The 14632-nt window shown below is 47.9% G+C and overlaps 1 protein-coding gene across 7 annotated transcripts in view; it reads left to right on the forward strand.

The window, feature by feature from the left end:
- LOC136004242 (C-Maf-inducing protein-like) overlaps window positions 1–14632 on the forward strand; it is a 236563-nt gene that overhangs the window by 113532 nt on the left and 108399 nt on the right. The window contains exon 1 of one of the 7 annotated variants that reach the window (XM_065660553.1): window positions 862–1513. The exons of 5 other annotated variants lie outside the window; for them this stretch is intronic. In XM_065660553.1, coding sequence (XP_065516625.1) covers window positions 1385–1513 — 129 coding nt within the window. In that variant the 5' untranslated portion in view covers window positions 862–1384. Of the gene's footprint in view, window positions 1–861; window positions 1514–12852; window positions 12871–14632 lie in introns of those variants that run through there. One more of the 7 variants, XM_065660556.1, reaches the window with a different exon arrangement.

Genomic DNA, 14632 nt, shown 5'->3' on the forward strand with positions numbered 1-14632 from the left:
GTTAATTGCCCTTATCTGAACTAGCTATATATGCAGGGACGATGTCTAGAGCCATGAATGTCTCCTATACGCTGGAGGGAAGGAATGCCATCCAGAGGGACCTCGACACGCTTGTGAGGTGGGCTGATGCCAACCTCATGAAGTTCAACCACGACAAGTGCAAGGTCCTACACCTGGGTCGGAGCAATCCCAGGCACAGTTACAGATTGGGCAAAGAAGAGATTCAGAACAGCCCTGTGGAGAAGGACTTGGGGGTGCTGGTCGATGAGAAAATGAAGATGAGCTGGCAGTGTGCGCTCGCAGGCCAGAAAGCCAAACGTATCCTGGGCTGCATCAAAAGGAGCGTGAGCAGCAGGTTGAAGGAGGTGATCCTGCCCCTCTACTCTGCTCTTGTGAGACCTCACCTGGAGTATTGTGTGCAGTTCTGGTGTCCTCAACACAAAAAGGACATGGAACTGTTGGAGCAAGTCCAGAGGAGGGCCACGAGGATGATCAGTGGACTGGAGCACCTCCCGTATGAAGACAGGCTGAGGAAGTTTGGGCTGTTCAGCCTGGAGAAGAGAAGGCTGTGTGGAGACCTCATAGCAGCCTTCCAGTACCTGAAGGGGGCCTATAGGGATGCTGGGGAGGGACTCTTTGTCAGGGACTGTAGTGACAGGACAAGGGGTAATGGGTTAAAACTTAAACAGAGGAAGTTTAGATTGGATATAAGGAGGAAGTTCTTTACTGTGAGGGTGGCGAGACACTGGAATCGGTTGCCCAGGGAGGTTGTGAGTGCTCCATCCCTGGCAGTGTTCAAGGCCAGGTTGGGCGAAGCCTTGGGTGAGATGTTTTAGTGTGAGGTGTCCCTGCCCATGGTGGGGGTGTTGGAACTAGATGATCTTGAGGTCCTTTCCAACCCTAACTATTCTATGAATGCCCATTGTTTTCAGCAGTTTCAGAGTCCATTACCCTTCAGTGTGCTGTCTGAATAATCCCTACCCACATCAAAGTTTTGAGAGCAATCATCTCTTCCTACTTTTTATGCCGCAGAACTGAATTTTATTTGGGTATGAAAAACTTATGTGCAATACAGTATGCTCATTATCCTGGGCTACAGCAGCATGGCTAATTCTTAAGAGCAGGTAAGAGAGAAATAAGCACCTGACAGTGGAAGAGCAAGGGTCTGGAATAGCCCCATTTCCCCTACCATCTGGAGTATTTACTTGGGAAAATCAGTCTTCATTGTTGCTATGTTGGTAGGAGTTTTCAGTCTAAATATGTTTTAATGCAATTAACCATTTCTATTTATAGAATTAATCTTTTTTAGACACTTTCTTTGGAAAATATGCAGCTGATGATTTAATATGCTATTATGTAAGTGCATACAAGCCTCATATTAATAATGGATATCATTTTTATTCTTTCCCTTTTAGAATTTCCCATGGAAACAAGTAGTCAGATTTTTACGTTATTGAGCAGTCTGCTGCTGCTGACTTTTTCCAGAAACGCTAAGAGAAAACCAGCCTTACATGTGAGCCTACATGTTCTTGAAGTTTTAGGTGCACTGGATTCCCCTAAGATTTGATTTGTAGTGGGTTTTGATGTGTGGGCAGTCTGGTACAAAGTTGTTTCAAAGATGTATGATTAATAAATCTTTATGGAACTGAAAAAAGACAATGTTCTCACTGAGGTTAAAACGTACCTAATTTCCCAGTGGAGAAGTTGCATGTTTTGTTAGGACGCTAAAGACTAACATGAAGAGAAAAATGTTTCCATTCATCCGTTCAATTAATCCGGCGGTTTGTGGATAATATGGTATATGAAATATCATAGAATCATAGAATCATAGAATAGTTAGGGCTGGAGAGGACCTCAAGATCATCTAGTTCCAACCCCGTTAGCCCTTGTCCTGTCACTACAGTCCCTGACAAAGAGTCCCTCCCCAGCATCCCTATAGGCCCCCTTCAGGTACTGGAAGGCTGCTATTAGGTCTCCACGCAGCCTTCTCTTCTCCAGGCTGAAAAGCCCAAACTTCCTCAGCCTGTCTTCATACGGGAGGTGCTCCAGTCCCCTGATCATCCTCGTGGCCCTCCTCTGGACTTGTTCCAACAGTTCCATGTCCTTTTTATGTTGAGGACACCAGAACTGCACATAATACTCCAGGTGAGGTCTCACAAGAGCAGAGTAGAGGGGCAGGATCACCTCCTTCGACCTGTTGGTCACGCTCCTTTTGATGCAGCCCAGGATACGGTTAGCTTTCTGGGCTGCGAGCGCACACTGCCGGCTCATGTTCATTTTCTCATCAACCAGCACCCCGAAGTCCTTCTCTGCAGGGCTGCTCTGAATCTCTTCTTTGCCCAATCTGTAGCTGTGCCTGGGATTGCTCCGACCCAGGTGTAGGACCTTGCACTTGTCGTGGTTGAACTTCATAAGGTTGGCATCAGCCCACCTCACAAGCGTGTCAAGGTCCCTCTGGATGGCATCCCTTCCCTCCAGCATATCAACTGGACCACACAGCTTGGTGTCATCGGCAAACTTGCTGAGGGCGCACTCAATCCCACTGTCCATGTCAGCAACGAAGGTGTTAAACAAGACCGGTCCCAACACCGATCCCTGCGGGACACCACTCGTTACTGGTCTCCAGCCGGACATCGAGCCATTGACCACAACTCTTTGTGTGTGGCCGTCCAGCCAGTTCTTTATCCACCGGGTGGTCCATCCATCAAATTGATATCTCTCCAATTTAGAGAGAAGGATGTCGTGTGGGACAGTGTCAAGCGCTTTGCACAAGTCCAGGTAGATGACATCAACTGCTTTACCCTTATCCATCAATTCTGTAGCCCCATCATAGAAGGCCACCAAATTGGTCAGGCAGGATTTCCCCTTAGTGAAGCCATGCTGGCTGTCACCAAGCACCTTGTTGTTTTTCATGTGCCTTAGCATGCCATCCAGGAGAATGTGCTCCAAGATTTTACCAGGCACAGAGGTGAGACTGACTGGTCTGTAATTCCCCGGCTCTTCCGTTTTCCCCTTCTTGAAAATGGGGGTTATATTTCCCTTTTTCCAGTCGTTGGGAACTTCACCTGACTGCCATGATTTTTCAAATACGATGGCCAGTGGCTTAGCAACTTCATTTGCCAGCTCCTTCAGGACCCACGGATGGATTTCAACAGGTCCCATGGTCTTGTTCACTTTCAGATATTTAAGATGATCTGGAACCAGACCCTCTTCTACAGTGGGCCCAAGGTCTTCATTCTCACAGCCCCTGCATCTGCTTTCTAAGAACTGGGTGGTGCAGTCAGAGCCTTTGCCAGTGAAGACCGAGGCAAAGAAGTCATTCAGAACCTCAGCCTTCTCCAAATCCTGCGTAACCAGTTCTCCCGAAAGCTTCCTCAGGGGGCCTATGTTGTCCCTAGTCTGTTTTTTTGTTTGCTATGTACCTGTAGAATTCCTTCCTATTATCCTTAACATATCTGGCTGGGTTTAATTCTAACTGGGCCTTAGCCTTCCTAACCTGGTCCCTAGCTTCCCGGACAACATCCCTGTACTCTACCCAGGCCACCTGTCCTTGCTTCCATTTTTTATAAGCCTCTTTTTTCCTTTGAATTTTCCTCAGCAGCTCCTTATCCATCCAAGGAGGTCTCCTGGCCCTCCTGCTGCACTTCCTTCTAGTTGGGATGCAGCACTCCTGAGCTTGTAGCAGGTGATCCTTGAATATCAACCAAGAGTCTTGGGCCCCCCTGCCCTCCAGGGCTATACCCCATGGAACCTTACTAAGCAGGCTCCTGAAGAGGCCAAAGTCTGCTCTTTTGAAGTCCAGGGCAGTGAGCTTGCTACACGCTCTTCTCACTGTCCTGGGGATCTCAAATTCGCCCATCTCGTGATCGCTGCATCCAAGGCTGCCCTGGAGCACCACATTCTCAACAAGCCCTTCCCTGTTGGTGAGCACAAGGTCAAGCATGGCACCTCTCCTTGTCGGCTCCTCTATTACTTGCAGAAGGAAGTTGTCTTCCACACAATCGAGGAACCTCCTGGATTGCTTGTGCCGTGCAGTGCCATTGTTCCAACAGATGTCAGGGTGGTTGAAATCCCCCATGAGAACGAGGGCCTGGGAGCATGAGGCTTTTCCTATCTGTCTGTAGAGTGCTTCATCCACAGGTTCTCCTTGATCAGGTGGCCTGTAACTGATTCCCACAGTAATGTCTCCCATGGCTGTTTTCCCTTTAACCCTGACCCACAAACTCTCTGTAAACTGCTCACCTGCCCCCAGACAGAGTTCTGTACTCTCCAGCCTATCCCTAACATAAAGGGCAACTCCCCCTCCCCGCCTGCCAGGCCTGTCCTTTCTAAAGAGCCTGTAACCTTCCATTCCAACACTCCAGTCATAGGAGCCATCTCACCATGTTTCTGTGATGCCTATTATATCATACCACCGTAGATGTGTACACATCTCTAATTCCTCTTGTTTGTTCCCCATGCTACGGGCGTTTGTATAGTGACATCTGAGACGAGCTCCAATTGAAGCCGGCTCGTTGGCTGGAGCAGCTGGAATATATCTACATTGTTCCAAGCATTTATTATAGCTGTTGGCATCTGACTGGGTGTGTTGGGATGGAATGATGCCCCCATCCCCCAACACATCTAGTTTAAAGCCTCCTTGACTAGTCTGGCTAGCCTCCTACCAAAACTGTTCTTCCCCTTCTTTACCAGAGCAGCTCCACCAGCCCCCAGTAGATCTGGACTACTAACTTCAGTCTTATGTTCAAGACACCCAAACCCCTGACTATGACACCACCCTTTTAACCATCTATTGACCTGGCCAATCCTCCTAGCTTTTTCTTGGTCCTCCCCTGTGTCCTGGAGAATTGACGAAAAGACTATCTGAGCACTGGAGCCCCTAACCACCTCTCCCAGGGCTCTGTAGTCTTTCTTTATGGTCCCCAGTCTACTACTATCTATATCCCTAGCACCCACATGGATCACCAGGAGCGGGTAATAGTCCGTGGAACTTACTAGAGCAAGTAGCCTCTCTGTAACATCCCTGATCCGTGCCCCTGGTAGGCAGCACACCTCCCTCGATACGGGGTCAGGACGACAGACGAGTGCTTTTGTCCCTTTCAAAGTAGAGTCCCCTATTACTACAACCCGCCACTTTTTTTTTGTAGCGCCAGTAGAGATCTTTACCCGTGCATAATCTGGCTGTTTGTGGTGCAAGTACGTTTCCTCGTTAGTTTCCTGCAGGACAGCAAAGCAGTTCTGCGTGGGGAGAACAGATTTAGGAGGATGCTCCTTGCTTTTAATTGTCCTTTTCCTCCTTCTTTTGTTATTTTTCTTTGTCACCAATTCCCAATTTCCCGGGTTGGTGGCCTCCTTCTTTCCTTCATGAGCTGGAGGGGAAGCTTGAGGCCCCTGCGCAGTATGGGGCTGGAGCAAGCAGCCCTGCTTCCTCTCAGCTACCCTGAAATCTTGAAGCCCGCTAATAGCATTCCGCAGCTCAGCCACCTGCTGCAGGAGGGCCTCCATCAGGGAGCACCGAGTGCAGCCCTGCCCGTCATGCTCCTTTCCCTCACAAGCCCAGTGCAGGCACATTCTACACTCCAAGCTCTGCACTGCAGCCTCCCCTGTCATCTGCTCTGTCTGGGTGCCTATGCTGGCCACCGCCGGGGCAGCCAGAGCAGAGCTCCCAGGCCGGGCCCTGACCATATGACAGGTGCTCACCATCCCGCTCGCCTGCCCGCGTGAACTGCCTCGTCCCGCTCTGTTTGCCCCGCTCCTGGTCGCTCGCGCTCCCTGGGGCAGGTTTTTAACCACTCAGGGTTGGTGCTGCTGATCCTGGCTCCGCCCCCTGTGAGTCAGTGGCTCTCGTCCGCGGAGCTGCCGGCTCCTGGGCAGGTCCTGTCGAGGACTTGAAGCTCCCTCGGTAGCTCTGGCCGCTCTGAGTTGAGGCTCCTGGACGCTGATCTCTCCCCCGCTCCGGTGTTAAAGGCATCCTCTCTCGAGCATGAAGTGCTTAGCATCTATGCTTCCAGATTTCGGGTGGGATTCCGTCGACCTCAGCTGCCTTGCCAGTTTTCACCTGCTGTGTAGCCTTAAGAGTCTCTCCCATGTTAGGGGCTATATCCAATTCGTTTTTCACTGGATGTTGTAAAATGTGCTGGATTCCTTCACCTTGGACTACATGGTTAGCACTAAAGAGTGTTTGAAAATGTTCAGACCGATGACTCAGGATGGAGATTTTATCTGTAAGAAGCGTTTGGCCATCTGCACTAAGTAAGGGGCTTTGAACCTGGTATGTGGATCCATACACTGCTTTCAGAGCCTCATAGAATCCTCTGTGGTCACCCAAATCTGTGCATAGTTTAGTCTTTTCTACTAGGTTGAGCCATCACTTGTTCTGGATGTCTCGAAGCTTCTGTTGGAGTTTACTGCATGCAAGACAAAAGGCTTCTTTTCTTACATGGCAAAGTGGCTGAGCGAGGTGTGCTTGATGGGCAGATCTCTTCTTTGTCAGCAGTTCTTGGACCTCCTGATTGTTATCGTCAAACCAGTCTTTATTTTTCTTTAAGGAGAACCCAAGGGATTCTTCGGAGGTCTGCAGGATGCTATTTGTAATATGTTGCCAAAGAGCTTTATGAGAAGAATCTATAAGATGGTCTTCAAGCCTAGTTTGAAGGTTAGCCTGAAAGCTGTCCCTCACTGCAGCTATTTGACAATTATTAACTTTGATCCTCCTCCTCAGAATGCCACCACTCTTAGGTTTGGGCTTAAAGTGGAGGTTAAGTTTGCAATGCACAAGGCGGTGGTCTGTTTGACATTCTGCACGAGGCATCACTCAGGTGTGACAGACTTTGCGAACATTTCTCTGGTGCACTAAAACATAATCGATAAGGTGCCAATGTTTAGATCGAGGATGCATCCAGGTTGTCTTCAGGCTGTCTTTCTGCTGGAAAATAGTATTGATTAAGCTGCTGCTCTGCACAAAACTCTAGCAAGAGGCATCCGTTATCATTGCAGCTACCAACACCGTGCTTGCTTACTCCTTTCCAGGCTTCAAAGTTCTTACCTACTCGGGCTTTGAAGTCACCAAGGATTATGATCTTATCATCTATAGGAACCTTTTGAGTGAGGCGATGCAGGTCGGAGTAGAATTTGTCTTTTTCTGCAGGGTCAGCTTGCAGAGTTGGAGCATATATGCTGAAAAGAGCAACATGTTCCTTATTGTGTAGTGGAAGACTGTCGTGGTTTATACCGATCCACACAGCTCGTCTACTCACACCCCCCCTCGACCCTCCCCGCTCCCGCAGGGATGGGGAGGAGAATCGAGAGAATATAACTCCCACGGGTTGACATAAGAACAGCCCAGTAACTAAGGTATTACACAAGTCACTACTGCTACCACCAATGATAATATTGATAAGAGAAAATAACAAGAGAATACGATACCACTGCTGAACGAGTTCGACCCCCCCGAAGAGAGAGCGTGCCCTTCCGGGTAACTCCCAGTTACCTCCCTGGGCATGACGTGCTGTGGTATGGAATACCTCTTTGGCTAGTTTGGGTCAGGTGTCCTGTCTCTGCTTCCTCCCGGCCTCCCCTCGTCCCCAGCAGAGCATGAGACTCACTAAGTCCTTGGCCAGAATAAACATTACTTAACAACAATTAAAAACAATTGGTGTTATCAGCTCTCTGCCCAGGCTGGAAGTCAAAACACAGAGCTTGCACCAGTTACTAAGAAGGAGCAAAACAGCTCGTGGTAAACCCAGGACAAAGACGTAAGGAGATAATACTAATTGTTATTATTAATAATAATTATTAATTATTATTATTAATAATGACCTGTCGGCAAATTTTCAAGTTTAGAGACGATGGAGTTTTTAATCATGAAGCCAACTCCAGAAAGATGACTTTCAGTTTTGGATTTACCTAACCAGTATAGTGTATAGCCGGCACCATGTTCTTTAAGGCTACTTTCCTCATGAAGGCGAACTTCACTGAGAGCAGCAATGTCGATACTGAGTCGTGACAGCTTGTGGGCAATTAGCGCAGAACGGTGCTCGGGACACCCACTGTCCGCTGTATCAAGCATGGTTCTGATGTTCCAACATGCAAGTGTCAATCTGGACACACCTTTGGAGCCAGGTGTATGCCTTTGTCTCTTTGTCTTTGATTGACCACAACAGAATATACCCATTGGCCACGGCTAGCCAACCAGGTGGAGGGAGAGATGAGCTTTGGTTAGGCCACCTTTTCTAGGCCTCCCTCCATATGGAGCAAGCAGTGCTCTCCTTGAAAAAAGCCTGCTTGGTCATTCAGGATGTTGCCGAACAAGACTGTCATCTTCTGGGTCAGTCTTGAGCGACCAATGTCCTGAACCGCCTGCATGCAGGGTTGGGTCTGCGACTTCCAGTGCACATTATCACCTGCCGTTTTGTCCCTCGCCTGTCGCTACAGGGCTTTGCAAGTGTGGGTAAACCCTTCGGGCCTGCGCAGTGGATTTTTTAGGTGAGGCACAGCGTGCGCAGAACTGGCCCCACCCTTTACACCTGAGGTTTATCTGCCCAGGCCTAGCAAGCTTGGACGGTGACAGCAAAGTCCTGAGGTCGTAGGTTTGGTTAGTGTCCTTCTCTTAGATGGATGGCCTTACAGGGCTAAACGAGCTCCATCTGCCCAGGTTTGAAGTTAGAGTTGTCCTTCTCCTAGGATGGCTGCCTGAAGGCTAGTGGGCCCATCCTGCCCATGAACACACTTTGTCTGACCCTTCAGTTGACACCTGTTTGGCATGGGAGACCCTACCGGAGGCATATGCCACTACCAGCATAGCTCTCAACCTCAAAAGGGCAAGCAAACTCTTTCCCCACGACAAGGGAGTGTCCGTGAAAGAGTAGCCAGGTAACTAAGCCATTGGCAACTGACCATGAATCTGTAAAGTCACGACATTGTCTTAGTTCTTCTTGTTTAATTGCCACATATACGGCATATAATTCAGTGTACCCGCTGCTTTTACCTTCACCCATAGTGACTTGGAACTTATTCTGGGATGGCTATGGCTTTCCAAAAATGTTTCCCATTAATATATTTAGCTGACCCATCAGCAAACCAGGCATGCTTCCTGTCGTGGTTTAAACAAAAGTCATCCATAAATCACACAGTCACTCTCTCACTCCCCCCCCCCCCCCCCCTTCTTGCCCTCCCCCTACTCCCGGAGGGATGGAGAGGAGAATCGAAAAGAATGCAACTCCCACAGGTTGAGATAAGAACAGTTTAGTAACTAAGGTATAACACAAATCACTACTGCTACCACCAATAATAATAATGATAAAGGAAATAACAAGGGGAAAGAATACAACACCTCAACATCAGCCGACCAATAACTTGCCCCACTCCCCCCAGCCAAGCACCAACCGATACCGTGTCCAACCCTGCAGTGAACTATCCCTTCCGGGGTAACTCTCCGTTACATCCTGGGCATGATGTGCTGTGATATGGAATACCTCTTTGGTCAGTTTGGGTCAGGTGTCCTGTCTCTGCTTCCTCCCGGCCTCCCCTCCTCCCTGGCAGAGCATGAGGCTCAGGAAGTCCTTGGCCAGACCAAACATTTGAGCAGCAACTAAAAACATCGGCATTATCAGCACTGTTCCCAGGCCAAAAGATCAAAACACAGCACTGCACTAGCTACTAAGAAGGAGGAAAATGACTGCTATTGCTGAACCCAGGACACTGGTATACAATATTGTTTCACTGTGATTACCTTGGTGGTAGATGGGATTTGTATCAGAGACATTTTAACTTTCCCAACTAAAACTGGCAGAGCTGATACTTATGTCCTGGTTCTGAATTGGTGCTTACCATTAGGTAAACATAAAGTCAATCCTTTTAAAATGTCAATTCCAATTATATATTCAGGGACAGGAACAATCATCACTGAATAAGTTCATTTAGGCAGAGTGCCAATTTTCATCTCAATTTTTTCTCTGTACCACTTTAATTTGTTTTCCACCTAGTCCTGTAATCAAAACATTTTGCCCTTTAAATTTTTTAGGATTACCATAAATTAAAGAGGCCTCTGCTCCAGTATCTATGAGGGCCTTAACTGTTTGACAAGATCTATATTTCCAGTAAATTTGAAGCTCTATGTGAGTACGACGATTTGTCCTCGCCCCTCCTTGTTCTGGAGCATGGCCCTCAGTCAGTTTTTAAAATTCTCTCAATTGTTTTAACATTTTTACATCTGGGCACGGATAAAGTTTGGTGTACTGATCACAGAATCACAGAATCCCAAGGGTTGGAAGGGACCTCAAAAGATCATCTAGTCCAACCCCCCCCAAGAGCAGGGTAACCTACAGTACATCACACAGGAACTTGTCCAGGCGGGTCTTGAATATCTCCAGTGTAGAAGACTCCACAACCCCCCTGGGCAACCTGTTCCAGTGCTCTGTCACTCTTACAGTAAAGAAGTTCTTCCTGATATTAACGTGGAACTTGATTTCCTACTCATTGGGATGCTCCGATCCTGAGCTTGGAAGAAGCGGTCCTTGAATGCTAACCAACTATCCTGAGCCCCTTTACCGCCTAGTACACTTTCCCATGAGACTTCCCTTAGCAGTTGACTGAAGAGGCCAAAGTTGGCCCTTCGGAAATCCAGAACTGTGGCTTTGCTAGGTATTCTATTCCTCCCACACAGGATCCTAAACTCCACCATCTCATGGTCACTGCAGCCAAGGCTGCCATTGACCGTCACCACTTCGACCAAACCCTCCTTGTTGGCGAGTACTAAATCTAGCAGCGCTGCTCTCCTAGTTGGTACGTCCACCATTTGCATTAAGAAATTATCATCAATGCACTCGAGGAACCTCCTAGACTGTGAATGACTGGCTGTGTGAGTCTTCCAGCAAATATCGGGGTAGTTAAAGTCCCCCACGACGACTAAGGCATGTAGTCGCGAGGCTACTTCCAGTTGCCTGTAGAAAGCCTCATCAACTCCTTCGTCCTGATCAGGAGGTCTGTAATAGACCCCCACAACTGTATCACCCATGCCAGTCTGCCCCTTAATTCGTACCCACAGACATTCCACTTGCTCCTCATCCGACCCCGGACAGAACTCAATACATTCTAGTTGCTCTCTCACGTAAAGAGCAACTCCACCACCTCGCTTCGCTGACCTATCTTTCCTAAAAAGGACATAGCCATCCATGACCACATTCCAGTCATGTGAACTGTCCCACCATGTCTCTGTAATTGCCACTAGATCATAACCTTTAGCCTGCACACAGACTTCTAACTCCTCCTGTTTATTCCCCATGCTGCGTGCATTGGTGTACAGGCATTTCAGGGAGCCAGTCCTAGTACCCTTTTTCCCCTGCGGGACAGGGTCTAAAAAGCTATCCTTTCCCACAAGTGAAACAAGAGATTGATAGTCCTCCTTAGCCTGCCATCCTTCAATCCCTAGCATGTTCCTCTTGGGCTTGTCCCCAACAGGCCCAGTTAAATCCCCTCCCCCCTTCATAACTAGTTTAAAGCCCTGTCAATAAGCCCTGCTAACTCCTGCCCCAAAACCCTTTTTCTTCTCTGGGACTGGTGTATCCCGCCTGTCACCAGCAAACCAGGTGTCACATACAGCAGCCCGTGACTGAAAAACCCAAACCCCTGCCTTTGGCACCAGTCACATAGCCATACATTAACCTGCAGAGTCTTCTTATATATCCCTTCACCCTCGCTTGCAACAGGTATGGAGGCAAACACCACTTGCGCTCCAGACCCTTTAACCAGCCGTCCCAGGGCCCTGAAGTCTCTCTTCATTGCCCTTACGTTCCTCGTAATAATTTCGTCACTGCCAACCTGAAAAACCAGCAGCGGATAGTAGTCAGACGGCTGCACCAGTTCAGAGAGTTTCTTTTTAACATCTCTAATCCGAGCCCCAGGCAGGCAGCAGACCTCCCTGTGGGGTGGATCCGGTCCACAAATGGGCCTTTCTGTTCCCCTCAGAAGGGAGTCACCCACCACAATTACTCTTCTTTTCTTCTTGGTTGGGGAAGTTCTGAGGCATGGGGGTGAGTGACTAGCCCTGGGTGACTCACTAGATAGATTTGCCTCACCATCTCCATTCACCTGGCCCTGAATTTCCAAGACCTCGTACCTGTTATTCAAGGGCAAATGGGAGGGAGGAAGGGATTGTGAGGGTTTTCGCTTACCTCTCTGAGGAGGAACCTCCCTCCATCCATCCTTGTCCATTAAGCTCTCTCCTTCTGTCTGATGGTAGGAGGGAAGGGGATCCATAACTTGTTGAACCACTTCCCTCTGCCCTTGCCTTAGGGTGTGGTTCCACCAATCTATTTCACTTTCACACTCTCTAATGGCTCTCAACCTTTCAACATCCTCCCTCAGTTCAGCCACCTGCCTGAGCAGGTCATTTATTTGCTCACAGCGAACACAAGCAGTATCACTGGCTCCCTCCAATACAAGTGCCAGGCTCAGGCATTCGCTGCAGCCAGAGACCTGCACAGCTGCATGTCTGCAGGAAGGCTCAGTCTGGATACACACATTAGTACTCACTACAGCTTTGGATCGTGTTGTAACCATGATCTATCTGGTCAATCAATCCGTCTACGTCTCTCAGCACTCCTTCCCCCTCCTGTACTCCAGGCGAGTCCTCTCGATGAGGCAGTTGGAACGCTTCCCTGCCCGCTCACCTGCCCGCTCACCTGCTCACACGAACTGCCGCGCAAACTGCCTCGACCCTCTGCCTCGACGCTCTCTGTTTGCCGGCAAACTGCCTCGACCCTCTGCCTCGACGCTCTCTGTTTGCCGGCTCTGTTTGCCGCGCTCCCTGGGAAGGTCCCATCCTTTTTCATCCCCCAGAACCGTTGACTCACCAATGGGAGCCCTCCAATGGTAAGTGTACCACCCCATTGAGGCTCGAAGTGGGGAGCAGGTCAAATTGCTCCATCTGTCATGTCAACTTTGAACTTTAATTGTTTACCCTTTTCACAGATTTATGTAACCCACATTGCTTGTACAATCTCCACATTTCATTGGTGGGAATCCTGTCAATCTTATCTTGGGCCATCCCATCTTCCAGCAAGGCAGCAAACGTATCTTTCCAAGAGAGTTGATTCTCTTTCTCCTTGCCCCTCCTGGTATTGCCTCTTGTGTTTTGTTTGGGGCCCCATTCCCCCAAATCTCCTAACTGCTGGGTTTTTTTTCTATGACTTCTCCTATGGGGTTTTCAGTTTCATTTATCAATAAAGTCATCGTAATACCTTTATGCGCATGTGGTGCAGCCCTAATAATCCTGTTCCGAATTGAAAGTGGTAGTGGAATCTGGAGCATAGTGTCTGCATCTCAGACAGAAGTGGCAGTTTTCATCCCCTCCTCAACACACTTAACACAATCCCATAAAGTATACCAAGGTCAATCTGCACCGGGCTATTCCCCTTTAGTGGGGCATTTTCTGCTACAGCCTTCCACTACCACTGCTAACAAATTAATCTCATCCTTGATGCCTCAGGTGTCCTGAACAAATGAGTCGGAGCTTAACATTGCAAATTTCTTAACATCGTCTGGATCCAATTTAACTCACAAATCATGTGACCTGATGGCTCAAGAAAGCAAAGATTCTCCAGGTTTTTGTTTGAACCTGTCCATAATATCATTAATTGTGTGCTGAGTGAAATCTTCTACCACATCCCACCTAACTGGATGACCTGGAAGGTCATGTTCCAATTTCCTTCATAATATTGGCTTTGCTTCAACAAACACCTCACCCTCTGAACTACTATCCAAATCGGTTGAATCCCACACATCTCCATCCCATTTCTCACGGTCCCAATTCCTTCCTGCCTCCGTGATCACTGTGTGCACTTTTTTCTGGTTAACTCAACCCCTTTGCTTTTGATATTTATATTAGGTGACACAAACAGCTACTTTTTCTGCTACAGTTTGATAAGTAACCAATTTATCAGTTAATAGTCGATTTGGGCACTGGACCATAACTATTTTTCCCTGCAGTTTACAAACTTGTTTCTCCAAATCAATCTTATACTGCATTTGCTCTATGCTGACGTTGCTTTCAGTATGCAGCCATCAGAATCCACCCTTGTCTCCCCAGAGCAATCGATTCCTCCCCTTTTTCTACTGAAACTTTTTGCAAATATTTAACTATATCAGGAGGTTCTGCCTCATTCAAACAGGAGTCCCAATTCTCACATAAACCATAACATGATTGTTCAGTAGCTATGTTATGATAAGGTAATTGTTCCCAGCTGGGGATATCCAGCTCCACCATCTTAGAAACCTTATTCTTTATCTTAAAAATAAAATGACATTTTGTTTTGTGTCCTGCAGACTACTCCAAATTGTTCTGCTGATGGGTAGGGTAAGCCACAAAACGACCATGTACTAGCTGTATAGCGTGTACAGTTTATTAATCAAGCACACTAAAGTGAATAAGCGCACTAACACAAATAGGGTATATATCTCGATACATGCAGTAAATAAGTACAACGAAGCAAATCGGAGATCTATATAGAGAGTAAAGTACACAGGAAAATTAACAGCACATTAAATCATTACTGCATAGAGAAAACAGAGATTAAGAAAAAATACATCGCCAATTACCACCCAAGCCCACACTTCTAGTTGGGAAGCCCCGTTG

The sequence above is a fragment of the Lathamus discolor genome, chromosome W (genome assembly GCF_037157495.1).
Source record: "Lathamus discolor isolate bLatDis1 chromosome W, bLatDis1.hap1, whole genome shotgun sequence".
NCBI lineage: Eukaryota > Metazoa > Chordata > Aves > Psittaciformes > Psittacidae > Lathamus > Lathamus discolor.